The following is a 27,878-nucleotide window of genomic DNA, read 5'->3' as shown; positions in this document are numbered from 1 at the left end:
TAAGAAACTATTTTTTCACTTTAATGTTTTTTTAACTATTTCTTTTTGTTGCCTCAACCAACAACATAATTATGATTTGTTAAACGAAAATTAGAACAAGTGCATAATAGCATTTAGACAACATTAAAACAAACGGTTTACACTTACTGCCCTCCACAGCAAAACATAAAGAAAAAAGTAGTAGATAAATAAACCTGTTGTTTAACGAATAATTGATTATGGGGTATCATTGTTAGCTGGAGATTTAACAAAAACATTTCAACAAGATTCTTTAAAAAACAATTTTAAAAGAAAAGAAGAAAAAAAGAAAGAATCTTTGTCTTTTATATAAATAAACACTAAATGTTTCTTTTTTTTTTGTTGTTTTCTTTATAATGGTGTAGATTACTATGAAAAATGAAAGTTATTTGTTGCTATAATTCGTCTATAATGACAGATCATTTCACTAATAATAATTAAATTTAAAAGATTTTAGTTATTTTAAAGCTTTTTAACGGATTTTTGCGTTTATTTTTTCACCATAAAAATTGGGTCAAATTTTAAGCCGGAGGTAGTTTGGCAAAAACATTTTTTTTAAGTAAAAGTTATTTAGAATAGAAAATTAAATTAAATTAAATTACTAAAAATTTGTTTTAAAAAACTTTAAGGCAAAAAATAATTATTTCTTTAAAGAAGAAGTTACCATCATTATTCAAATCATTAGAAACCGTAAACAATGGGTGATCTGTTTGTATTTCGTTTCTAACAATAACAAATCTTGTTTCAAACAATATTCTTTAAACGGAAGTTCCCTATATAATTTTTCCATTTACTCTAGCTCACAGCAGTAAGAAATTTTGTAAAGATTTCAATCTATATTTATTTTCTTGTATTATTAAAGAATAGTTGTAAAGAACAGGTGCTGTTGGGGCACATTGGTTGCTGCTTCAACAAGAAGGAAGAGAAAGTTGCCTGGCAAAGAGATGTTACAGTTTTAAAAACGACTGACAGACAGACAGACAGCTAAGCAAACTACTTGCACAAATGTTTGACCTAATAAAAAAAAATGTGCAAACATGCATGTGGACATGTGTGTTGCAGCCTAAGTGAAGAAATTTAGGTGTTAGAAAGCTACAAAATATAATTTGCCAACTGGTTAAGATAATTGTAGGGGAAAACCATTAAAAAAAAACTCAAAATAAAGAAGCAAAAACTGAAAGAAATTTCTTAAACGTAGTATTCTTTAAAAATCTTGTTAAAAACTGTATTAATATAGTTTTTCTATGTAAATTTCAATCAAAATTCACACATTTCATTCCTCTACCTTCATTTTAGCGATTATTTTTATTTAAAAACCTATTGGCAGCATTTTTGTATGAAGTATGTGTCTTAAGTCTAGTTTGTTTACCTTTTCTAACCAAGCAAAACGTCATATTTAATTTTGTCAATGTTTATGTACTACATGAGGTGATAACTTTGTTTAGAACTAACTAACTAACTAACTAACTAACTAACTAACTAACTAACTAACTAACTAACTAACTAACTAACTAACTAACTAACTAACTAACTAACTAACTAACTACTAACTAACTAACTAACTAACTAACTAACTAACTAACTAACTAACTAACTAACTAACTAACTAACTAACTAACTAACTAACTAACTAACTAACTAACTAACTAACTAACTAACTAACTAACTAACTAACTAACTAACTAACTAACTAACTAACTAACTAACTAACTAACTAACTAACTAACTAACTAACTAACTAACTAACTAACTAACTAACTAACTAACTAACTAACTAACTAACTAACTAACTAACTAACTAACTAACTAACTAACTAACTAACTAACTAACTAACTAACTAACTAACTAACTAACTAACTAACTAACTAACTAACTAACTAACTAACTAACTACTAACTAACTAACTAACTAACTAACTAACTAACTAACTAACTAACTAACTAACTAACTAACTAACTAACTAACTAACTAACTAACTAACTAACTAACTAACTAACTAACTAACTAACTAACTAACTAACTAACTAACTAACTAACTAACTAACTAACTAACTAACTAACTAACTAACTAACTACTAACTAACTAACTAACTAACTAACTAACTAACTAACTAACTAACTAACTAACTAACTAACTAACTAACTAACTACTAACTAACTAACTACTAACTAACTACTAACTAACTAACTAACTAACTAACTAACTAACTAACTAACTAACTAACTACTAACTAACTAACTAACTACTAACTAACTAACTACTAACTAACTAACTAACTAACTAACTAACTAACTACTAACTAACTAACTAACTAACTAACTAACTAACTAACTAACTAACTAACTAACTAACTAACTAACTACTAACTAACTAACTACTAACTAACTAACTAACTAACTAACTAACTAACTAACTAACTAACTAACTAACTAACTAACTAACTAACTAACTAACTAACTAACTAACTAACTACTAACTAACTACTAACTAACTAACTAACTAACTAACTACTAACTAACTAACTAACTAACTAACTAACTAACTAACTAACTAACTAACTAACTAACTAACTAACTAACTAACTAACTAACTAACTAACTAACTAACTAACTAACTAACTAACTAACTAACTAACTAACTAACTAACTAACTAACTAACTAACTAACTAACTACTAACTAACTAACTAACTAACTAACTAACTAACTAACTAACTAACTAACTAACTAACTAACTAACTAACTAACTAACTAACTAACTAACTAACTAACTAACTAACTAACTAACTAACTAACTAACTAACTAACTAACTAACTAACTAACTAACTAACTACTAACTAACTAACTAACTAACTAACTAACTAACTAACTACTAACTAACTAACTACTAACTAACTAACTAACTAACTAACTAACTAACTAACTAACTAACTAACTAACTAACTAACTAACTAACTAACTAACTAACTAACTAACTAACTAACTAACTAACTAACTAACTAACTAACTAACTAACTAACTAACTAACTAACTAACTAACTAACTAACTACTAACTAACTAACTAACTAACTAACTAACTAACTAACTAACTAACTAACTACTAACTACACTAACTAACTAACTAACTAACTAACTAACTAACTAACTAACTAACTACTACTAACTAACTAACTAACTAACTTAACTACTACTAACTAACTAACTAACTAACTAACTAACTACTACTAACTAACTAACTAACTACTAACTACTTAACTAACTAATAATAACTAACTAACTAACTAACTAACTACTAACTAACTAACTAACTAATAACTAACTAACTAACTAACTAACTAACTAACTAACTAACTACTAACTACTAACTAACTAACTAACTAACTAACTACTAACTAACTAACTAACTACTAACTAACTAACTACTAACTAACTAACTAACTAACTAACTAACTAACTAACTAACTAACTAACTAACTAACTAACTAACTAACTAACTAACTAACTAACTAACTAACTAACTAACTAACTAACTAACTAACTAACTAACTACTACTAACTAACTAACTAACTACTAACTAACTAACTAACTAACTAACTACTAACTACTAACTAACTAACTACTAACAAACTAACTAACTACTAACTAACTAACTACTAACTAACTAACTAACTAACTAATAACTACTACGAACTAACTAACTAACTAACTAACTAACTAACTAATAACTAACTAACTACTAACTAACTAACTAACTAACTAACTAACTAACACTAACTAACTAACTACTAACTAACTAACTAACTAACTAACTAACTAACTAACTAACTACTAACTAACTAACTAACTACTAACTAACTAACTAACTAACTAACTAACTAACTAACTAACTAACTAACTAACTAACTAACTAACTAACTAACTAACTAACTAACTACTACTAACACTAACTAACTAACTAACTAACTAACTAACTACTAACTAACTAACTAACTAACTAACTAACTACTAACTAACTAACTAACTACTAACTACTAACTAACTAACTAACTAACTACTAACTAACTAACTAACTAACTAACTAACTAACTAACTAACTAACTAACTAACTAACTAACTAACTAACTAACTAACTAACTAACTAACTAACTAACTAACTAACTACTAACTAACTAACTACCTAACTAACTAACTAACTAACTAACTAACTAACTAACTAACTAACGAACTAACTAACTAACTAACCAACTAACTAGCTATCTTATAGAAAGTTTTCTTTTAGCACAGTTTCTTCAGAAAGTTCTCTTATAGAAAAATTTCTTGGGAAAATTTTCTGAAAAAGTTTTGTTGAGAAGATTTTCTTATAGAAAAGTTTCTTCGAAAGTTTTCTTATAGAAAATTTGCTTCAGAAAGTATTCTTATAGAAAAGTTTTTTGAAAAAGTTTTCTTACAAAAAAGTTTCTTGAGAAAGTTTTCTTATAAAAAAGCTTCTGAGAAAGTTTTCTTATAAAAAAGTTTCTTGAGACAGTTTTCTTATAGAAAAGTTTCTTGAGAAAGTTTTCTTACAGAAAAGTTTCTTGAGACAGTTTTCTTACTGAAAAGTTTCTTGAGAAAGTTTTCTTAGAAAGTTGTGACTAGACTATAGACTAGACCTCAGACTAGACTATAGACTAGACCATAGACTAGACTATAGACTAGACTATAGACTATACTATAGACTAGTGAATATAGTATATATATAGGCTAGACTATAGACTTGACTATACTATGACTAGACTATAGTTTGTAGGATAGTTAAAAAAATCCAAAATCTCTTCTCTTTTCACTCACCTGTTCATCTATAGGACACCCTCTCTCATCTAACAACTGTTGTGTCGACTCACCCAAACCATCTAAAGCTGCACAATCAACAATACGCACACCCATAGAACCAGGAACAATAGCACGTACTGTTAGCGTAGTAGCTTGACCTACAACAACTGAACCGGAACCATCAGGGCCGCCCAATTCTAACCAAATGCGTACGCGTGGTGTTTGTGATGTGTGAGCATGAGTAAAATGTTGTTGTTGTTGTTGTGCGGATGATGATGAGGATGGTGGCAAATGTGTTGTTTCCATATCAGCGGCGTTTAATTGTTGTTTCATTAGAGGTGTTTTGGCTAAATAAAGATTTGCATGTTGCATGCGGCCATGTCTTAAAGAAAAATAAGTAGAGGAAGGGAAAACGATTAATAAAATAAAAAAAATAATTATGCAAATGAGATTGAAAGAGTTTAAAGTAAGTTTTAATTAAATTGTTTATTTTAAGACAAAACGTGAAAAAATCTGGGGAAAGTTTTGGGATTTTTTTTAGTAAGTTTTGGGAATTCATATTTTTTTGAATCAACTTTTTAGGTCAAAAATGATTACGGGGAAGTTTTGGGATTTTCAAAAACTTTTTGGGAATTCAAAATCAAAAAATCATTCATTAAAACTATATTTTTAAGCTAAAAAAATCAGGGAAATTTTGGGAATTTCTATAAAACTTTTTGGGAATTTAAAAATTTTGGAAAATTTTTATATTTTTAGATTTTTTAGTATTATTTAAATAAAAATGTATACATTTTAAGTAAAAATTGCAACTGGGGAATTTCTGGGATTTTCAAAAAACTTTTTGGGAATTCATAAAAATTATAAAAATGTAGATAATTAATTCTTAATATACTTTAAAAAATGTTCGAAAAAAGTAAATTTTTAAGCTAAAAAAATTTGGAGAATTTTGGAAATTTCTATAAAACTTTTTGGGAATTTAAAAATTTTGGAAAATTTTTATATTTTCGTATTTGTTTTGATTTCTTTAACCAGTTTTTTGAAAAATTTACCAATTTTAGGTTGTAAAACCAAACTGGGGACGTTCTGGGATTTTCAAAAACTTTTTGGGAATTCAAAAAAATATTAAAAATGTTAATAATTTTTAATATACTTAATCTACTTTAAAATTTTTTTATAAAAATGTAACTTTCAAGCTAAAAAAATCTGGGGAATTTTGGGGATTTTTATAAAAAAAATTTGGGAATTCAAAAATTTTGAAAAATTTTCATATTTTTGGATTTTTTAGCATTATTTTAAATAAAATCTATTAATTTTATGTTCAAATTCCCACTGGGCAAGTTCTGGGATTTTCAAAAACTTTTTGGGAATTTGAATTTTTTTAAAAAATTTTAATTTTCTTCATGTTTAACTCACCTCAAACCATTATTTTTATTTTTACTGCCCTCTACACCCGCCAACAACATGCCCATGGCTGTAATGGGCAATTTACATTTGACGGTTTTTAAAATATCCGAACTTTGTCTTAACTTCTCCTCCATTTGCATCATTATACGCACCGATAATTCCATAGAACCATCATGTCTGGGTTCCACTCTAACACCACAACCTGAGGTGGGCAATCTTAAAGTAATATTCGTTTCAGAGGTGCCTCTTGCCCGGCATTCATGGGGAAATTCTTTGGCATATAGCAGGCCATGAAATGGACGATTAAGTTCTACACGCATTTCAAAGAGTTCCCGGGTACAGTTGGTATAAACTTTGGCTATTTTAAAGCGGGTTTTGTTAAGTTTTTTCGCCTCCGTTTTAGACATATTTGTGGCTTCCGGTTCGGATTCTAAAGGGATTTCATTGTATTCCTCTTGTAGTTTATATTTTTTGAGGGATTCCTCTAGTAGTGGAGCAGTGGTTAGGAGAGTAGCCTCGGAGGCAGATACTAAGGGTTGTGCTGCTGGTGGTAGATCGGTTACGATTACGTTTTGTGTAGAGGTTAGTGTTAGAATACAACTGGTCGTGAGCAGGAATATTAGTTGTAATTTCATCATTTTACTGGTTTTTCTTTTATTTATAGCGTTTGTTGCTAAATGTGTTTTTTATTAGTTTAAATTATGTTTTTTTTTCGCTTAATTTAGTTTTTTTTAATTATTAATTAAACTAAAGTGTAAATTTTTAATGTTTCTCATTTAACTGTTTTCTTGTTTTCGACATTTGCTTCTAAGTTTCTATTTAAATTTGTATTTAACTAGTGGTCTGTGTTTTTTTCTTAATCATTAATATTTTTATTCATTTTTTTTTCGTTATTTCTTGCTTGATTGCATTCTTTTTGAACAGGATTTTTGTAAATAGATTTTCGTTTTTTTTAATTTTATTTTTCCCTCTATTAGCAGCTGTCGTCTAATTGCTACAACTGCTGTCGTGTTGTATTGACATCTGCAAATAAAATGTTAAAAAATAATATTTGATTAATGGCGTTGTTTGACAAATAATTACAAAATGTTTAATAACTAAAGTGAGGAAATAATATTATTTACTTTAACATTAAATATAAAGTTGGGAAATGTTAGTATTTAACTAACAGAAATTACAAAATATATCAATAGCAGTGACTAGAGATTGATTTAAAGTAAGACTGATCTGCAGTATCTTCTATAGAGTGATCTATAGTCTACACTGTAGAATGAACTATAATCTCGTCTATAGACTGATCTACAGTCACGATTATAGACTGATCTATGACCTAGACTATAGATTATAAACTGATCTACAAACTTGACTATAGACTCGGCTGTAGTCTATTTTCAGTCTATAGTCTAGTCTATAGTCTAGTCTATAGTCTAGTATATAGTCTAGTCTATAGTCTAGTCTATAGTCTAGTCTATAGTCTAGTCTATAGTCTAGTCTATAGTCTAGTCTATAGACTAGTCTATAGTCTAGTCTATAGTCTAGTCTATAGTCTAGTCTATAGTCTAGTCTATAGTCTAGTCTATAGTCTAGTCTATAGCCTAGTCTACAGTCTAGTCTATAGTCTAGTCTATAGTCTAGTCTATAGTCTAGTCTATAGTCTAGTCTATAGTCTAGTCTATAGTCTAGTCTATAGTCTATTCTATAGTCTAGTCTATAGTCTAGTCTACAGTCAAGTCTACAGTCAAGTCTATAGTCTAGTCTATAGTCTAGTCTATAGTCTAGTCTATAGTCTAGTCTATAGTCTAGTCTATAGTATAGTCTTAGTCTAGTCTATAGTCTAGTCTATAGTCTAGTCTATAGTCTAGTCTATAGTCTAGTCTATAGTCTAGTCTATAGTCTAGTCTATAGTCTAGTCTATAGTAGTCTATAGTCTAGTCTATAGTCTAGTCTATAGTCTAGTCTATAGTCTAGTCTATAGTCTAGTCTATAGTCTAGTCTATAGTCTAGTCTATAGTCTAGTCTATAGTCTAGTCTATAGTCTAGTCTATAGTCTAGTCTATAGTCTAGTCATGTCTATAGTCTAGTCTATAGTCTAGTCTATAGTCTAGTCTATAGTCTAGTCTATAGTCTAGTCTATAGTCTAGTCTATAGTCTAGTCTATAGTCTAGTCTATAGTCTAGTCTATAGTCTAGTCTATAGTCTAGTCTATAGTCTAGTCTATAGTCTAGTCTATAGTCTAGTCTATAGTCTAGTCTATAGTCTAGTCTATAGTCTAGTCTATAGTCTAGTCTATAGTCTAGTCTATAGTCTAGTCTATAGTCTAGTCTATAGTCTAGTCTATAGTCTAGTCTATAGTCTAGTCTCTATAGTCTATAGTCTAGTCTATAGTCTAGTCTAGTCTAGTCTATAGTCTAGTCTATAGTCTAGTCTATAGTCTAGTCTAGTCTAGTCTAGTCTATAGTCTAGTCTATAGTCTAGTCTATAGTCTAGTCTATAGTCTAGTCTATAGTCTAGTCTATAGTCTAGTCTATAGTCTAGTCTATAGTCTAGTCTATAGTCTAGTATAGTCTAGTCTATAGTCTAGTCTATAGTCTAGTCTATAGTCTAGTCTATAGTCTAGTCTATAGTCTAGTCTATAGTCTAGTCTATAGTCTAGTCTATAGTCTAGTCTATAGTCTAGTCTATAGTCTAGTCTATAGTCTAGTCTATAGTCTAGTCTATAGTCTAGTCCAGTTTTAGTCTAGTCTATAGTCTAGTCTATAGTCTAGTCTATAGTCTAGTCTATAGTCTAGTCTATAGTCTAGTCTATAGTCTAGTCTATAGTCTAGTCTATAGTCTAGTCTATAGTCTAGTCCATAGTCTAGTCTATAGTCTAGTCTATAGTCTAGTCTATAGTCTAGTCTATAGTCTAGTCTATAGTCTAGTCTAGTCTATGGTCTAGTCTATAGTCTAGTCTATAGTCTAGTCTAGTCTAGTCTATAGTCTAGTCTATAGTCTAGTCTATAGTCTAGTCTATAGTCTAGTCTATAGTCTAGTCTAGTCTAGTCTATAGTCTAGTCTATAGTCTAGTCTATAGTCTAGTCTATAGTCTAGTCTATAGTCTAGTCTATAGTCTAGTCTATAGTCTAGTCTATAGTCTAGTCTATAGTCTAGTCTATAGTCTAGTCTATAGTCTAGTCTATAGTCTAGTCTATAGTCTAGTCTATAGTCTAGTCTATAGTATAGTCTATAGTATAGTCTATAGTCTAGTCTATAGTCTAGTCTATAGTCTAGTCTAGTCTAGTCTATAGTCTAGTCTATAGTCTAGTCTATAGTCTAGTCTATAGTCTAGTCTATAGTCTAGTCTATAGTCTAGTCTATAGTCTAGTCTATAGTCTAGTCTATAGTCTAGTCTATAGTCTAGTCTATAGTCTAGTCTATAGTCTAGTCTATAGTCTAGTCTATAGTCTAGTCTATGGTCTAGTCTATAGTCTAGTCTATAGTCTAGTCTATAGTCTAGTCTATAGTCTAGTCTATAGTCTAGTCTATAGTCTAGTCTATAGTCTAGTCTATAGTCTAGTCTATAGTCTAGTCTATAGTCTAGTCTATAGTCTAGTCTATAGTCTAGTCTATAGTCTAGTCTATAGTCTAGTCTATAGTCTAGTCTATAGTCTACTCTATAGTCTAGTCTATAGTCTAGTCTATAGTATAGTCTTTTCTTTAGTCTTTTCTATAGTCTAGAGTATATTCTAGTCTATAGTCTTATCTACTATGTAGTCTATAGTCTAGTCTATATTTTAGTCTTATTACCTTTTTGTTTACATTTAGTTTTGTTTAAAATCAAGCAAATTTTTTCCCAAAATTACTTTTAATTTATATTTAAAATTATTCATTCATATTGTTTTGCATCTTTTGACATCTTTTAAATGTCATGTTAATATTTTAAAAATTTTAATACAAATTCATTTGTAATTAGTTTAAACTAAACATTAAAATTTACATTTAACAACAGCAGCAACACCACCCATTGTTTTTTCTGAAATAGTTTTTGGGTCAAACTTTACCATAGTTAATTTGCATGATATTGTTTTTTTTTAAAGAAATATATTCAACTATTTGTCTCTAAAGAAAAGTAAAATAAAACTTAAAACACTTACGACACAAGTTCAAAGCATTTTTAATTGTATTCATTAAAACAAAAGCAAAAAATGTGCAAATAAAAAGAAAAAACAACTAAATACTAATTTAAATTTAACAACAAAAAACAATAAATTATTTAGGAAAGAAGAAACTAATTTTGTTAAAAATAAATATTAAACAGTTACAATTGTTAATGTTACCAGCCAGTTAATTTCCTTTCCTAGCCATTCACAATAACACCAAAACAATGTAAACTGTTACTGCATATTGAAATGTAAACAACTAAGACTTAAGAAACAAACCTTAAAATGGCATCCTTATAATAGTAAAGAAATGTAAATAAACAAAACATAAGAAACAAACACACTCTCACGCACACACTCTACAAAGAGAAATGTAAACAAAGACTTAGGAAACAAACCTTAACGTAACAACCTTTCAAAGTTAAAGAAATGTAAATAAAAAAGTACTGAACAAGAGAAATGTAATTATTGAAGACATAGAAAACAAACACTAACATGTTGTTTTTTGGAAATGTAAATAGAAAAGACTTAAGAACCAAGAACAGCAACAGTTGTCAACAATAAATAAATGTAAACATTGAAAACTTAAACAACAAGTAGTAATAGATATTGCGTGCTTGTTATTAAAAAAATGGAAAACTTTGATAAGAAACAATTTAAAATCAAAAAACCTATTTAATTTCTATTAAAAAAAAACATTGACAATGATTTTGAAAAAACAACTAACAGAAATATAAACTTAATTAGCTAATACCAGTCATGATAATCTTTTTATACAAAGAAATAAAAACTAATTGAAGATGGTCATCTATGGTTAAACCACTACACACTAACACAACAAAAACTACCTTTCTAAATGGCTTACAAACCAAATCAACAACAAAAAAAGCAATTGATCAATATTGTTTATTTATTAATAACATGATCATCATCATCACAAGCAGCCAATAGTACAAACATAATGATGATTTTTTATTATTATAATAATAATAAAAATAAAAAATTATAAAAAAGTTTTTATTTTTAACATCATTATTATGAAATTGCATTCATACAGAGGTGCTAAACAATTGTTTAATTCATAGTGTTGTCTTATCATATTTTTGTCGATTTTTTTTTTTTGGATTGATTAAGTGTTGAATAACCGATTATATATTCATATACCACACATGCTTACAAACATTTGCAATTTTAATTAAGTTTTTTGGAATACAACAAATGCAGTTTGTTGAAATGTTTTTGTTGCCGTTTTTTTTTTTATAACATTTGTTTCCGTTTCTTTTGTTGTTTGATTTTTGATGATTTTAGTAATAGCAAAACGTTATGTTGTTTTACCATATTTTGTTGACACATTTAAAGGTCAGTTTGGTTTAAGAAAAAGAGATTTTTAAATCGAAATTGTAATTTGCCATTTGACCTTCATCTTTTTGTTATACTAATATTTATTTATGTGTAACACTTTAACGTTAAATATGTTTAAGTGTGGCAACAATTTTATTAAATAAACTGTTTTGTTTAAGCGGATTTGTTAGTTTTATTTAAATAAAAACTTATTTTTTTTTTCTTCTAACTAGGTTAGGGTGTGTTTAGTTAAACTTATTTGCACTTAATAATATATAAATTAACAAATTAAACGAATAAATGCTTAAATACTTCCATTTAACTTAAGTTTATGATCATTTGTTTAAATAATAATTATTTTCTAAATATTTTTTTCAAATAACATAATTTGTTTAAGATATTCACAATATTAATTATACCAACTCATGTCTATTTATGCCTCTATGAAAAAAAAACCTACAACAAATTCATGATCATGATGTTTATACCCCCACTTTGTATTTGATTTCTTAACATTTATTATTAATACATGTAATCAATAGTTTTTGAGTTGATAACAAATATGAAATGCTTTAAGTTTTATTGTGTAAAAATTAAAATGTTTGGTAATCCATCATGTTTATTCTTCAAAAATAAACTGAAATAAATAAATGAAGATCTGATGTTGAATTTTAATTAAAATGCATTACATTGAAAAAAAAATCAAAATAAATAAAAATATTATTATTAAACAGCAAGGTCAAATTTTAATAAAAAGAAACTGTTGTTCATATACTAGCCTATAGATTATGTTATAGAATAGACTATAGACAAGACTATAGACAAGACTATAGGCTAGACTATAGACTAGACTATAGACTTGACTATGGAACAGACAATGCAATGGGATATATATTATAGACTAGACTAGACTATGGAATAGACTTTAGACTAGGCTATAGACTAGACTATGGACTAGACTATGGACTAGACTATGGACAAGGCTATAGACTAGACTAGAGACCAGACTATAAAGTAGACAACAGACTTGACTATAGACTAGACTATAGACTAGACTATAGACTACACTATAGACTAGACTATAGACTAGACTATAGACTAGACTATAGACTAGACTATAGACTAGACTATAGACTAGACTATAGACTAAACTATAGACTAGACTATAGACTATAGACTATAGACTAGACTATAGACTAGACTATAGACTAGACTATAGACTAGACTATAGACTAGACTATAGACTAGACTATAGACTAGACTATAGACTAGACTATAGACTAGACTATAGACTAGACATAGACTAGACTATAGACTAGACTATAGACTAGACCATAGACTAGACTATAGACTAGACTATAGACTAGACTACTAGACTAGACTAACTATAGACTAGACTATAGACTAGACTATAGACTAGACTATAGACTAGACTATAGACTAGACTATAGACTAGACTATAGACTAGACTATAGACTAGACTATAGACTAGACTATAGACTAGACTATAGACTAGACTATAGACTAGACTATAGACTAGACTATAGACTAGACTATAGACTAGACTATAGACTAGACTATAGACTAGACTATAGACTAGACTATAGACTAGACTATAGACTAGACTATAGACTAGACTATAGACTAGACTATAGACTAGACTATAGACTAGACTATAGACTAGACTATAGACTAGACTATAGACTAGACTATAGACTAGACTATAGACTAGACTATAGACTAGACTATAGACTAGACTATAGACTAGACTATAGACTAGACTATAGACTAGACTATAGACTAGACTATAGACTAGACTATAGACTAGAGACTAGACTATAGACTAGACTAGACTAGACTATAGACTAGACTATAGACTAGACTATAGACTAGACTATAGACTAGACATAACTAGACTATAGACTAGACTAGACTAGACTATAGACTAGACTATAGACTAGACTAGAGACTAACTATAGACTAGACTATAGACTAGACTATAGACTAGACTATAGACTAGACTATAGACTAGACTATAGACTAGACTATAGACTAGACTATAGACTAGACTATAGACTACTATAGACTAGACTATGACTAGACTATAGACTAGACTATAGACTAGACTATAGACTAGACTATAGACTAGACTATAGACTAGACTATAGACTAGACTATAGACTAGACTATAGACCTAGACTATAGACTAGACTATAGACTAGACTATAGACTAGACTATAGACTAGACTATAGACTAGACTATAGACTAGACTAGACTAGACTAGACTAGACTATAGACTAGACTATAGACTAGACTATAGACTAGACTATAGACTAGACTATAGACTAGACTATAGACTAGACTATAGACTAGACTATAGACTATAGACTAGACTAGACTATAGGACTATGACTAGACTAAGACTAGCCTATAGACTAGACCTATAGACTAGACTATAGACTAGACTATAGACTAGACTATAGACTAGACTATAGACTAGACTATAGACATAGACTATAGACTAGACTATAGACTAGACTATAGACTAGGACTATAGACTAGACTATAGACTAGACTATAGACTAGACTATAGACTAGACTATAGACTAGACTATAGACTAGACTATAAAGACTAGACTATAGACTAGACTATAGACTAGACTATAGACTAGACTATAGACTAGACTATAGACTAGACTATAGACTAGACTATAGCCTAGACATAGATAGACTATAGACTAGACTAGACTAAATAGGACCTAGACTATAGACTAGACTATAGACTAGACTATAGACTAGACTATAGACTAGACTATAGACTAGACTATAGACTAGACTATAGACTAGACTATAGACTAGACTATAGACTAGACTATAGACTAGACTATAGACTAGACTATAGACTCGACTATAGACTAGACTATAGACTAGGACTAGATAGACTAGACTATAGACTAGACTATAGACTAGACTATAGACTAGACTATAGACTAGACTATAGACTAGACTATAGACTAGACTATAGACTAGACTATAGACTAGACTATAGACTAGACTATAGACTAGACTATAGACTAGACTATAGACTAGACTATAGACTAGACTATAGACTAGGACTATAGACTAGACTATAGACTAGACTATAGACTAGACTATAGACTAGACTATAGACTAGACTATAGACTAGACTATAGACTAGACTATAGACTAGACTATAGACTACTAGACTAATAGACTAGACTATAGACTAGACTATAGACTAGACTATAGACTAGACTATAGACTAGACTATAGACTAGACTATAGACTAGACTATAGACTAGACTATAGACTAGACTATAGACTAGACTATAGACTAGACTATAGACTAGACTATAGACTAGACTATAGACTAGACTATAGACTAGACTATAGACTAGACTATAGACTAGACTATAGACTAGACTATAGACTAGACTATAGACTAGACTATAGACTAGACTAGACTAGACTAGACTAGACTATAGACTAGACTATAGACTAGACCATAGACTAGACTATAGACTAGACTATAGACTAGACTATAGACTATAGACTAGACTATAGACTAGACTTTGGAAAATTTACAGAGCCTAGACTATAGACTAAACTATAGACTACACTTTAGACTACACTATAGACTACACTATAGACTATACTATAGACTATACTATTGACTTGACTATAACATTTTATTTATTTAAATATTCTGTGACGTTTTCTTAATTACAGGTTTAAAAAACACCCAACCATCATTTCAATCTACCGTTTTGAACAATTTATGATTTTGCGTGTGAAAAAACTGACACAAATGAATATTTATGTCAAAAAATAATTGGCAGTTTTTAAATAATAACATAAATACTTTAAATGCTTTTAAATTTATGCTAAAAGAAAGACGAATAAGAATTAGTATTTCAAACAAACAGAATATTTGATAAAATAAGATTTGAAAGTTAAAAGTTCAATAAAAATACAATTTTAAAGGGCAAATAAAAAGAAAATTTTAAAATTTTGAAAATTTTAAGAAAATATGTTATTTAAAAATACTATTTAAAGACTTTTTTTCAATTAAAATTTAGTAAAAACCCGAGTTTTTTAATTTAACTTTATATTACTTTATTTTCATTAATTTTAACCTTAAATATGATTTTATGTTAATATAAATATAATTTGTAATGTTTTTTGTGTATTTATAGATTAAAAACTTTAAAATTATTTATTTTTCCTAATAAAAAATCACTAAAAAACAATTAAGTTGCTAAAACCAGCATCCATTTTTATTTCTTTCATTCACAATAATACAATAACAATGAAAATAAAAACAAAACCTATAGCTCTCTCTGTATAATGAAATATAAACAACTAAGACTTAAGAAACAAACCTTAATATGTCACCGTTTCAATAATAAAGAAATGTAAATAAACAAAACATAAGAAACAAACACACTCCCACACACTGCAGAGAGAAATATAAACAACAAAGACTTAGGAAACAAACCTTAAGCAAATTTTCAAAGTAAAATAAATGTAAACATTGAAGACATAAGAAACATGACATTTTTGGCAAATGTAAATGGAAAAGACTTAAGGAACAAACCTGCTTGTTTTTTTTTCAATAACAAAGAAATGTAAACATTAAAGACTTAAGAAACAAGCAGCAATATGGCGTCCTTGTTAGAAAAAGGAAGACTTCAGAAACCAATTTTTTTGTTGGTAATAGAGAAATGTAAACATTAAAAGCTTAAGAAACAAACAGTAACATGGCGACCTTGTAAATAGAAGACTTGAGAAACAAACTTTATTGTTGGAAATAGAGAAATGTAAACATTAATTTTTTAGGAAACAAACTTTATTTTACAGTTTTTTTAATTGTAAGCTTAAAAAATAATGAAAATTATAATAAATATTTAAACTAAATAATGCAAATAAACTACATAATTATTAACAGTAATCACAGTTTAGCATAAATATGCAAATATTTAACTTAATATAAAGCAATAATTAAAGCTAATTTTCTGCTTTAAAAAGTATTAGGACCCTTCACTTAAACTTAACAAAACTTAAAACTCCTCATAGCTTTTGCTTTAAGTAAACTTCACACTTATTTTTCTGAACAACTGTGACTACCTCTTTTTCTCGCCTTTTTCTTTATTTAATTTCAAAGTCATAGGTGTCATAAAAATTGAAAACATCGTAAATCTTAGTTGACCATTCAATTTTTTTGTTCCTCTTTTTCTTCTCTACATTTTAAAGCTTTTTCTTTCAATACGTTTGAAAAAAAAAACAACATTTAAATGTTGTGACCAACTTAAACTGAATTCTTCTATGGATTTTAAAGCAAAAACAATTGGTTTTGAAAGCAACAGAAAAAAACTAAATCTAGTTTATTGACTTGGCTATACAAGTTAAAATTGAAATAGAAAAAAAATATATATATATATTAAAATTTTGTGAAAATCTCAATTGTGACAACTAATCAATCTTAATGCTGCTACAAATGCTTAACAAGGTTAGCGGGTTAAATTAATGATTAATTTATAAGTAATTAATAGGTATTAGTAGCTAATTGGTGTAGAGAAAGTTAAATTAAGATTAATTAATTCTTAACAAAAAGAAAAATTCTTTAAATTTAAACTTAATTGTTATATTCAGTAAAATTTTATACAAATTTCTTGTTATATAAACCTAAAACTCTAATTCAGCTATATTAAAAGCAATTCAGCAAAACTTTTTTACCTAATTCTAAAATGTTTACAGCAATTTCTTTTAAAATATCCACAAAAATAACTATTCAGCTACAAAAAATCCAATTCAGCTAAAATTTTTGTCATATTCTTTTAAAATTATTATATTTTCTAAAAAATTATCATCAAAAACTATAATTCAGCTGCTTTTAACTTTATTCAGCTAGAATTTTTCTTATAAGAAAATAACTATCTGTCAAATTCATAAAGAATACTAACGAAAATTGCTTCAGCTACTTAAATTGCTATTCAGCAAAACTTTTTTTTTAGTAATTTCTCATATTGCAGAAAAATTTCTTTTAATTTCAATATAAAACTCTAATTCAGCAAGTTTAAAAGCTATTCAGCAAATCTTTTTTCCATAATTTATAAATTTTAATAGTAAATCCTTCAAAATATCTACAAAAATAACAATTCAGCTGGATCTTTTTGTTTAAAAACATTAATTTCTGTTAATGTTCTTTTAAATAATTAACTAAAATTTCAATTCAGCAGCTTTAAACGCAATTCAGCAAAACTCTATTTCAAGATTTTTTTTTTTTAAATTTTGTATAAATTTGCCATAAAACTATAATTCAGATACTTTAAATCTAATTCAGTTAGGATTTTTAAAGTAAACTCTACATTTTTAAATAATTATCTTATAAAATATTAACTAAAATTCTAATTCAGCTACTTGAAAAGCAATTCACCAGGACCTTTTTTAAGAAAAAATATTAGATTTTGTTAATGTTCTTATAATTTTTAAACTAAAATTGTATTTCAGCTGCTGGAAATGCAAGTCAGCAAACATATTTGCAATTATTTCTTAAATCTGATATATATTTTTTAAAAATTCATCACAAAACTATAATTCAGCTACTATAAATGTAATTCAGCAAGACTTTTTTTAATAAAATTCTCAAATTTTAAACATTTTTCTTATTAAATATTAACCAAAATTGTAATTCAGCTGCTTTAAAAGCAATTCAGCAAAACTTTTTATAAAAAAATTTAATAATTTGTAAATGTTCTTATAAATTTCGAACTAAAATTGTAATTAAGCTGCTTTAAATATAATTCAGCTGCAGTTTTTTGATGCAAATTTTTAGATTTTGTTAATGTTCTTATAAATTATGAACTAAAATCGTAATTCAGCTGCATTAAAAACAATTCAGCTACACTATTTGAAATAAAAATTTAATGTTTCTGTTTATGTTTTTAAAAATTATTGTCTGAAATTGTAATTCAGCTAAGCTTTTTTTAAGATATTTTTAATTTTTGCAAAAATTTCTTGTCAATTTACCACAAAACTATCATTCAGTACCATTTTAAGCAATTCAGCAAGTCTTTTTAAGTAAATTTTTTAATTTTAAAAAAAATTTTCATATGAATTATTAACTAAAATTGTAATTCAGCTTCATTAAATGAAATTCAGCAAAACTTTTTGTAATAAAAATTAAAGAATTTATTAATATTCTCATAAATTATTAACCAAAAAAGCAATTCAGCTGAATTGAAGCCAATTCAGCTAGACTTTCCCTATTTTTTTCTAAATAATTAACAAAAATTGCTATTCAGCTATTTAAAATTTAATTCAGCAAAACTTTTTTCAAAGATTTGTTAAATTTAATAAACTTTTTTTATAAATTTATTACAAAAATGTTATTCAGCAACCTTTTAGGTAATTCAGCAAGTCTATTTAAGTAAATTTTCAAATTTTAAACAATTTTTCTTATGAAATATTAACTAAAATTGCAATTCAGCTGCTTTAAACATAATTCAGCAAAACTTTTTCTTATAATACTTAATGATTTTGTTAAGAATTTCATAAAATTTTAATTAATATAGCCATTCAGCTGTTTTAAATGCTATTCAGCAAAACTTTTTCTAATAAAACTTATGGTTTTGTTTAAAATTTTTAGTAAATATTGCAATTCAGCGGCTTTAAATGCAATTCAGCTAAACTTTTTTTTCAAGATTTTTTAATGAAACTTATGAAACTTTATCAAAACTGTAATTCAGCTACTTAAAATTGCTATTCAGCTGGAATTTTTGGTTATAATTTGGTTTATTATAAAGTAAGCTGGTTAACGGTTATTTATTTATTAAAATTCTTACCAATTTAAATGGAACTCAAGATTCCTTTACAAAACCTTTTAAGGCTTTAGTAATTGCTTAATAATTCTTTAATAATTTTTATATGGATTTTTTTAGCAAATATTTTAAACTAATTTTCTTTCTTTTTTTGGTATTGGAAAATTTGCACAAAAATTTTTCATCAAATTAAAGTAATAAATAATTTGTAACACACTTTTTTTTCAAGAAAACTGTCTAAGACTGGACAACCGGTACACTAATATAGTATGTTCCACTTAGAATTGACACAATTTTAAACCGGCAACAAAACGACAACAACATCAATATAATAAAAAATAAACTTTTTTCTTTAAAGATGTTTAAAATAAACACAGGAATAAAATGGCAGGTTTGACGGCAAACACACACAACAAATTGAAGATGTTTTAACTTAATAACGAGACAAGATTTTTCTTTTTCTTTTCAAATGAAAACTGCGAATAATTTTACTTTAGACGAGAGTTTGTTTTTATTTTAATAAAACACACGCATGCGCCTTAAAAATGTTAGACTAACCACTCGCAAGCGCGTTTAAAACTGTAATAACAAAAGCTTATCACTTAAACAAGCTAAGAAGCAGCACTCTAGCTAACTTTACAACAAAACCATGAAAAACTATCATCATCATCATCATCATCAACATTTTAATAAAAAAAGAAGCAACAAATAAAAGTAAATGATCATTTGTAAGGCTAAACATCATTATGCTAACAACAACTCTATTCATAATCATGTTGAGTAAAGTGTTAGTAGCAGTAGTAAGTAGTAAAACAACAATAACAACATAATAATCATAACAGTAGAAAAAGTAAACAAGAAAGGTAAACAAAACGGCAAGAAAACAAAAATAAAACAATAACAAGAGCTGTTGCCAACTTTTGCCAAACACTCACACACACTCTACACATAGAAATACTCTCATCTATTAGAGCAGATGTAAATAAATGTTAACAAATTTACATGAATGAGTGACAGATAGCTGGCTACTATTTTATTTAACCGTTACTTTTTTGGCAGGTTACATTTAGGAAATTAGCAAAAAGGGAAATTTTTAAAAGGAAATTAAATAAATGTTATAAATTAGAATAAAAATTAACTAAAATTCAAATTCAGCTACTTTAAATGTAATTTACCTAAACTTTTTTTGAAATTTCCTAATTTGTATAGAAAACTTATAGAAAACTTTTTATTCTCAAGAAATTTTTTTATACGATAACATTTTCAAAAACATTTCTGTAAGAAAACTATCTTTTAAAACTTTGCTAATAGAAAACTTTCTAAAGAAGCATTTCTAATAAAAACTTTCTGAAGAAGCTTTTTTAATAGAAAACTTTCGCAAGAAACTTTTCACAAAGAAAACTTTTTCAAGAAACTTTTCTATAAAAAAACAGTCTCAAGAAACTTTTCTATAAGAAACATTTCTTTAGAAAAGAAAATTTTCTGTAATAAAACTAGAAACTTTTCTGTAAGAAAACTTTCTCAAGAAACTTCCTTCTAGAAAATTTTCTCAAGAAACAATTATATAAAAAAAAAAACTTTCTCAAAAAACTTTTCATCTCAAGAAACCTTTTTATACGAAAACTTTTTCAAAAACTTTTCTGTAAGAAAACTGTCTTAAAAAAAACTTTGTTAATAGAAAACTTTCTAAAGAAGCATTTCTAATAAAAATTTTCTGAAGAAGCTTTTTTAATAGAAAACTTTCGCAAGAAACTTTTCACAAAGAAAACTTTTTCAAGAAACTTTTCTAGAAGAAAACTTTCTAAAGAAACTTTTCTAGAAGAAAACTTTCTCAAGAAACTTTTCTATATGAAAACTTTCTCAAGAAACTTTTCTATATGAAAACTTTTTCAAGAAACTTTTCTGTAAAAAAAAACATTCTCAAGAAACGCTTCTATAAGAAAACAGTCTCAAGAAACTTTTCTATAAAAAACATTTCTTTAGAAAAGAAATTTTTCTGTAATAAAACTAGAAACTTTTCTGTAAGAAAACTTTCTCAAGAAACTTCCTTCTAGAAATTATTCTCAAGAAACAATTATATAAAAAAAACTTTTTTAAAAAACTTTTCATCTCAAGAAACCTTTTTATACGAAAACTTTTTCAAAAACTTTTCTGTAAGAAAACTGTCTTATAAAACTTTGCTAATAGAAAACTTTCTGAAGAAGCATTTCTAATAAAAGCTTTCTGAAGAAGCTGTTATAATAGAAAACTTTCCCAAGAAACTTTTCAAGAAGAAAGCTTTCTCAAGAAACTTTTCTATAATAAAACTTTCTCAAGAAACTTTTCTAGAAGAAAACTTTTTTAAGAAACTTTTGCATAAGAAGAATTTCTAAAAAAAAAATTCTATAAAAAAACTTTTTCAAGAAACTTTTCTATAAAAAAAAACATTCTCAAGAAACTTTTCTATTAGTTAGTTAGTTAGTTAGTTAGTTAGTTAGTTAGTTAGTTAGTTAGTTAGTTAGTTAGTTAGTTAGTTAGTTAGTTAGTTAGTTAGTTAGTTAGTTAGTTAGTTAGTTAGTTAGTTAGTTAGTTAGTTAGTTAGTTAGTTAGTTAGTTAGTTAGTTAGTTAGTTAGTTAGTTAGTTAGTTAGTAGTTAGTTAGTTAGTTAGTTAGTTAGTTAGTTAGTTAGTAGTTAGTAGTTAGTTAGTTAGTTAGTTAGTTAGTTAGTTAGTTAGTTAGTTAGTTAGTTAGTTAGTTAGTTAGTTAGTTAGTTAGTTAGTTAGTTAGTTAGTAGTTAGTTAGTTAGTTAGTTAGTTAGTTAGTTAGTTAGTTAGTTAGTTAGTTAGTTAGTTAGTTAGTTAGTTAGTTAGTTAGTTAGTTAGTTAGTTAGTTAGTTAGTTAGTTAGTTAGTTAGTTAGTAGTTAGTTAGTTAGTTAGTTAGTAGTTAGTTAGTTAGTTTAGTTAGTTAGTTAGTTAGTAGTTAGTTAGTAGTTAGTTAGTTAGTTAGTTAGTTAGTAGTTATTAGTTAGTTAGTTAGTTAGTTAGTTAGTTAGTTAGTTAGTTAGTTAGTTAGTTAGTTAGTTAGTAGTTAGTTAGTTAGTTAGTTAGTTAGTTAGTTAGTTAGTTAGTTAGTTAGTTAGTAGTTAGTTAGTTAGTTAGTTAGTTAGTTAGTTAGTTAGTTAGTTAGTTAGTTAGTTAGTTAGTTAGTTAGTTAGTTAGTTAGTTAGTTAGTTAGTTAGTTAGTTAGTAGTTAGTTAGTTAGTTAGTTAGTTAGTTAGTTAGTTAGTAGTTAGTTAGTAGTTAGTTAGTTAGTTAGTTAGTTAGTTAGTTAGTTAGTTAGTTAGTTAGTTAGTTAGTAGTTAGTTAGTTAGTTAGTTAGTTAGTTAGTAGTTAGTTAGTTAGTTAGTTAGTTAGTTAGTTAGTTAGTTAGTTAGTTAGTTAGTTAGTTAGTTAGTTAGTTAGTTAGTTAGTTAGTTAGTTAGTTAGTTAGTTAGTTAGTTAGTTAGTAGTTAGTTAGTTAGTTAGTTAGTTAGTTAGTTAGTTAGTAGTTAGTTAGTTAGTTAGTTAGTAGTTAGTTAGTTAGTTAGTTAGTTAGTTAGTTAGTTAGTTAGTTAGTTAGTTAGTTAGTTAGTTAGTTAGTTAGTTAGTTAGTTAGTTAGTTAGTTAGTTAGTTAGTAGTTAGTAGTTAGTTAGTTAGTTAGTTAGTTAGTTAGTTAGTTAGTTAGTTAGTTAGTTAGTTAGTTAGTTAGTTAGTTAGTAGTTAGTTAGTTAGTTAGTTAGTTAGTTAGTTAGTTAGTTAGTTGTTAGTTAGTTAGTTAGTTAGTTAGTTAGTTAGTTAGTTAGTTAGTTAGTTAGTTAGTTAGTTAGTTAGTTAGTTAGTTCGTTAGTTAGTTAGTTAGTTAGTTTAGTAGTTAGTTAGTTAGTTAGTTAGTTAGTTAGTTAGTAGTTAGTTAGTTAGTTAGTTAGTTAGTTAGTAGTTAGTTAGTTAGTAGTTAGTTAGTTAGTTAGTTAGTTAGTTAGTTAGTTAGTTAGTAGTTAGTTAGTTAGTTAGTTAGTTAGTTAGTTAGTTAGTTAGTTAGTTAGTTAGTTAGTTAGTTAGTTAGTTAGTTAGTTAGTTAGTTAGTAGTTAGTTAGTTAGTTAGTAGTTAGTAGTAGTTAGTTAGTTAGTTAGTTAGTTAGTTAGTTAGTTAGTTAGTTAGTTAGTTAGTTAGTTAGTTAGTTAGTAGTTAGTTAGTTAGTTAGTTAGTTAGTTAGTTAGTTAGTTAGTTAGTTAGTTAGTTAGTTAGTTAGTTAGTTAGTAGTAGTTAGTTAGTTAGTTAGTTAGTTAGTTAGTTAGTTAGTTAGTTAGTTAGTTAGTTAGTTAGTTAGTTAGTTAGTTAGTTAGTTAGTTAGTTAGTTAGTTAGTTAGTTAGTTAGTTAGTTAGTTAGTTAGTTAGTTAGTTAGTTAGTAGTTAGTTAGTTAGTTAGTAGTTAGTTAGTTAGTTAGTTAGTTAGTTAGTTAGTTAGTTAGTTAGTTAGTTAGTTAGTTAGTTAGTTAGTTAGTTAGTTAGTTAGTTAGTTAGTTAGTTAGTTAGTTAGTTAGTTAGTTAGTTAGTTAGTTAGTTAGTTAGTTAGTTAGTTAGTTAGTTAGTTAGTTAGTTAGTTAGTTAGTTAGTTAGTTAGTTAGTTAGTTAGTTAGTTAGTTAGTTAGTTAGTTAGTTAGTTAGTTAGTTAGTTAGTTAGTTAGTTAGTTAGTTAGTAGTTAGTTAGTTAGTTAGTTAGTTAGTTAGTTAGTTAGTTAGTTAGTTAGTTAGTTAGTTAGTTAGTTAGTTAGTTAGTTAGTTAGTTAGTTAGTTAGTTAGTTAGTTAGTTAGTAGTTAGTTAGTTAGTTAGTTAGTTAGTTAGTTAGTTAGTTAGTTAGTTAGTTAGTTAGTTAGTTAGTTAGTTAGTTAGTTAGTTAGTTAGTTAGTTAGTTAGTTAGTTAGTTAGTTAGTTAGTTAGTTAGTTAGTTAGTTAGTTAGTTAGTTAGTTAGTTAGTTAGTTAGTTAGTTAGTTAGTAGTTAGTTAGTTAGTTAGTTAGTTAGTTAGTTAGTTAGTTAGTTAGTTAGTTAGTTAGTTAGTTAGTTAGTTAGTTAGTTAGTTAGTTAGTTAGTTAGTTAGTTAGTTAGTTAGTTAGTTAGTTAGTTAGTTAGTTAGTAGTTAGTTAGTTAGTTAGTTAGTTAGTTAGTTAGTTAGTTAGTTAGTTAGTTAGTTAGTTAGTTAGTTAGTTAGTTAGTTAGTTAGTTAGTTAGTTAGTTAGTTAGTTAGTTTTTCAAGTATTTCACAATCTTTAAGAATTATTCACTATTTTTTAAAACATTATCTACTTTATCTTATTTAACCTTCCCTCCTTCCAGTTTCTCTACCTCCCCAAAAACCAACATTTGTAGATTATTAAAAGTAATTACAGTAGCATTGACCGTTAAGACCACCACTATTTTCCAACACTAACATCTTAATCACCTGTCTTTTAAATGCCTCTTTAATAAAATCATTTTCTGTTACGGTCAGTTTTTTTTAATTCATATTTTCAATTAAACAAAAAACTACAAATCTGTTTTAGCTGCTAGTTTTTAATAAGAAAAAATATTAAAAATATACTTACTACAAACTTACCTTGGTTAAATGTTTCATTCAAACCAAAAACCTCCACACAAACACTTTACGTTACGCAGGCGCTCTTTTAAACTCTTCTTTTTTAAGAGTTTTTTTATACACTTTGTTTTCTTGTTTAGAGTGTAAACAATTTGGTGGCACATGTTTAGTTGTTGCTATTTTTGTTGCTGTTTACTTAAATCACTTTACTTTAGTTGTTTGTCTTAACCGTAGTTCTTGTGTATTAAAAAACAGAAGTAAACCTTTTGTGGCACTGTTACACTTGACCGGCTTTTGCAACACTTTTGTATAAACCTTTTTTTAATGCGTTCATTGCACGTTGTTTGTTTGATGAGGTGTTGTTGTTGAAAATGATGATTATTATGTTGTTGTTGCTGTAGTTGTTTAAAGCGGTACATATTATTCGTTAGTTGTTTTTTATGTATGTTTTCTTATCTTATTATTTATCCGTTAAATTCTATTTAAACTGTGTGTTTATGTTAAAATTCTAATAAACAGCTGAAATTAGACAATATAAAAGTTATTATTCTTAGTAAAAAATAAAAGTATTATTATATATTAATGTTGGCAAAAGTTATGAAATGATAAACATAAAAACTAAAAACTTATGAAATGCAAATTCTACAAAAAATCGAATATTAAAGTTATTTTCTTGCACTAATTTAATTTAATAATTTCTAGATTATAGACTAGACTATAGACTAGACTATAGACTAGACTATAAACTAGACTATAGACTAGACTATATACTAGACTATAGATTAGACTATAGACTAGACTATAGACTAGACTATAGATTAGACTATAGATTAGACTACATTACAGACTAGACTATAGACTATACTATAGACTAGACCATAGACTAGACTATAGACTAGACTATAGACTAGACTATAGACTAGACTATAGACTAGGCTGTAGACTAGACTACAGACTAGACTATGGACTAAGACTATACTATAGACTAGACTATGGACTATGACTAGACTATGGACTATGACTATAGACTAGACTATTGACTAGACTATAGACTAGATTATAGACTAGACTATAGACTAGACTATAAACTAGACTATAGACTAGACCATAGACTAGACTATAGACCAGACTATAGACTAGACTATAGACTAGACTATAGACTGGACTATAGACTAGACTATAGACTAGACTATAGACTAGACTATAGACTAGACTATAGACTAGACTATAGACTAGACTATAGACTAGACTATAGACTAGACTAAAGACTAGACTATAGACTAGACTATAGACTAGACTATAGACTAGACTATAGACTAGACTATAGACTAGACTATAGACTAGGCTATAGACTAGACTAGAGTATAGACTAGACTATAGACTAGACCATAGACTAGACTATAGACCAGACTATAGACTAGACTATAGACTAGACTATAGACTAGACTATAGACTGGACTATAGACTAGACTATAGACTAGACTATAGACCAGACTATAGGCTAGACTATAGACTAGACTATAGACTAGACTATAGACTAGACTATAGACTAGACTAGACTAGACTATAGACTAGACTATAGACTAGACTATAGACTAGGCTATAGACTAGACCATAGACTAGACTAGAGTATAGACTAGACTATAGACTAGACCATAGACTAGACTATAGACTAGACTATAGACTAGACTATAGACTAGACTATAGACTAGACTATAGACTAGACTATAGCCTAGATTATAGACTAGACTATAGACTAGACTATAGACTAGACTATAGACTAGACTATAGACTAGACTATAGACTAGACTATAGACTAGACTATAGACTAGACTATAGACTAGACTATAGACTAGACTATAGACTAGACTATAGACTAGACTATAGACTAGACTATAGACTAGACTATACACTAGACTATAGACTAGACTATAGACTAGACTATAGACTAGACTATAGACTACACTATAGACTAGACTATAGACTAGACTATAGACTAGACTATTATAGACTACACTATAGACTAGACTATAGACTGGACTATAGACTAGACTATAGACTAGAATATAGACTAGACTATAGACTAGACTATAAACTAGACTATAAACTAGACTATAGACTAGACTATAGACTAGACTATAGACTAGACTATAGACTAGACTATAGACTAGACTATAGACTAGACTATAGACTAGACTATAGACTAGACTATAGACTATACTATAGACTAGACTAGACTAGACTAGACTATAGACTAGACTATAGACTAGACTATAGACAAGACTATAGACTAAACCATAGACTAGACTATAGACTAGACTATAGACTGGACTATAGACTAGACTATAGACTAGACTATAGACTAGACTATAGACTAGACTATAGACTAGACTATAGACTAGACTATAGACTAGACTATAGACTAGACTATAGACTAGACTATAGACTAGACTATAGACTAGACTATAGACTAGACTATAGACTAGACTATAGACTAGACTATAGACTAGACTATAGACTAGACTATAGACTAGACTATAGACTAGACTATAGACTAGACTATAGACTAGACTATAGACTAGACTATAGACTAGACTATAGACTAGACTATAGACTAGACTATAGACTAGACTATAGACTAGACTATAGACTAGACTATAGACTAGACTATAGACTAGACTATAGACTAGACTATAGACTAGACTATAGACTAGACTATAGACTAGACTA

The 27,878-nt window shown here is 27.3% G+C and overlaps 1 protein-coding gene across 1 annotated transcript; it reads right to left on the bottom strand.

The window, feature by feature from the left end:
* Positions 1–4,848: 4,848 nt before the first annotated feature.
* Positions 4,849–20,109, bottom strand: LOC119613583 (the record flags this gene model as incomplete). The annotated part of the gene is made up of 3 exons (XM_037969609.1): positions 19,581–20,109; positions 6,244–7,257; positions 4,849–5,212 (listed from the first exon to the last, which is right to left on the bottom strand). Coding segments are annotated over exons 2-3 (993 nt in total), but the record flags the coding sequence as incomplete, so codon positions are not given.
* Positions 20,110–27,878: the final 7,769 nt, after the last annotated feature.

This window comes from Lucilia sericata, unplaced genomic scaffold (assembly GCF_015586225.1).
Source record: "Lucilia sericata isolate MDLA Ls3-8-SP2 unplaced genomic scaffold, ASM1558622v1 Contig002203F_arrow, whole genome shotgun sequence".
Classification (NCBI taxonomy): domain Eukaryota; kingdom Metazoa; phylum Arthropoda; class Insecta; order Diptera; family Calliphoridae; genus Lucilia; species Lucilia sericata.
The sequence above is the reverse complement of the archived record's forward strand: the minus strand, read 5'-3'. Positions and strand labels throughout refer to the sequence as shown.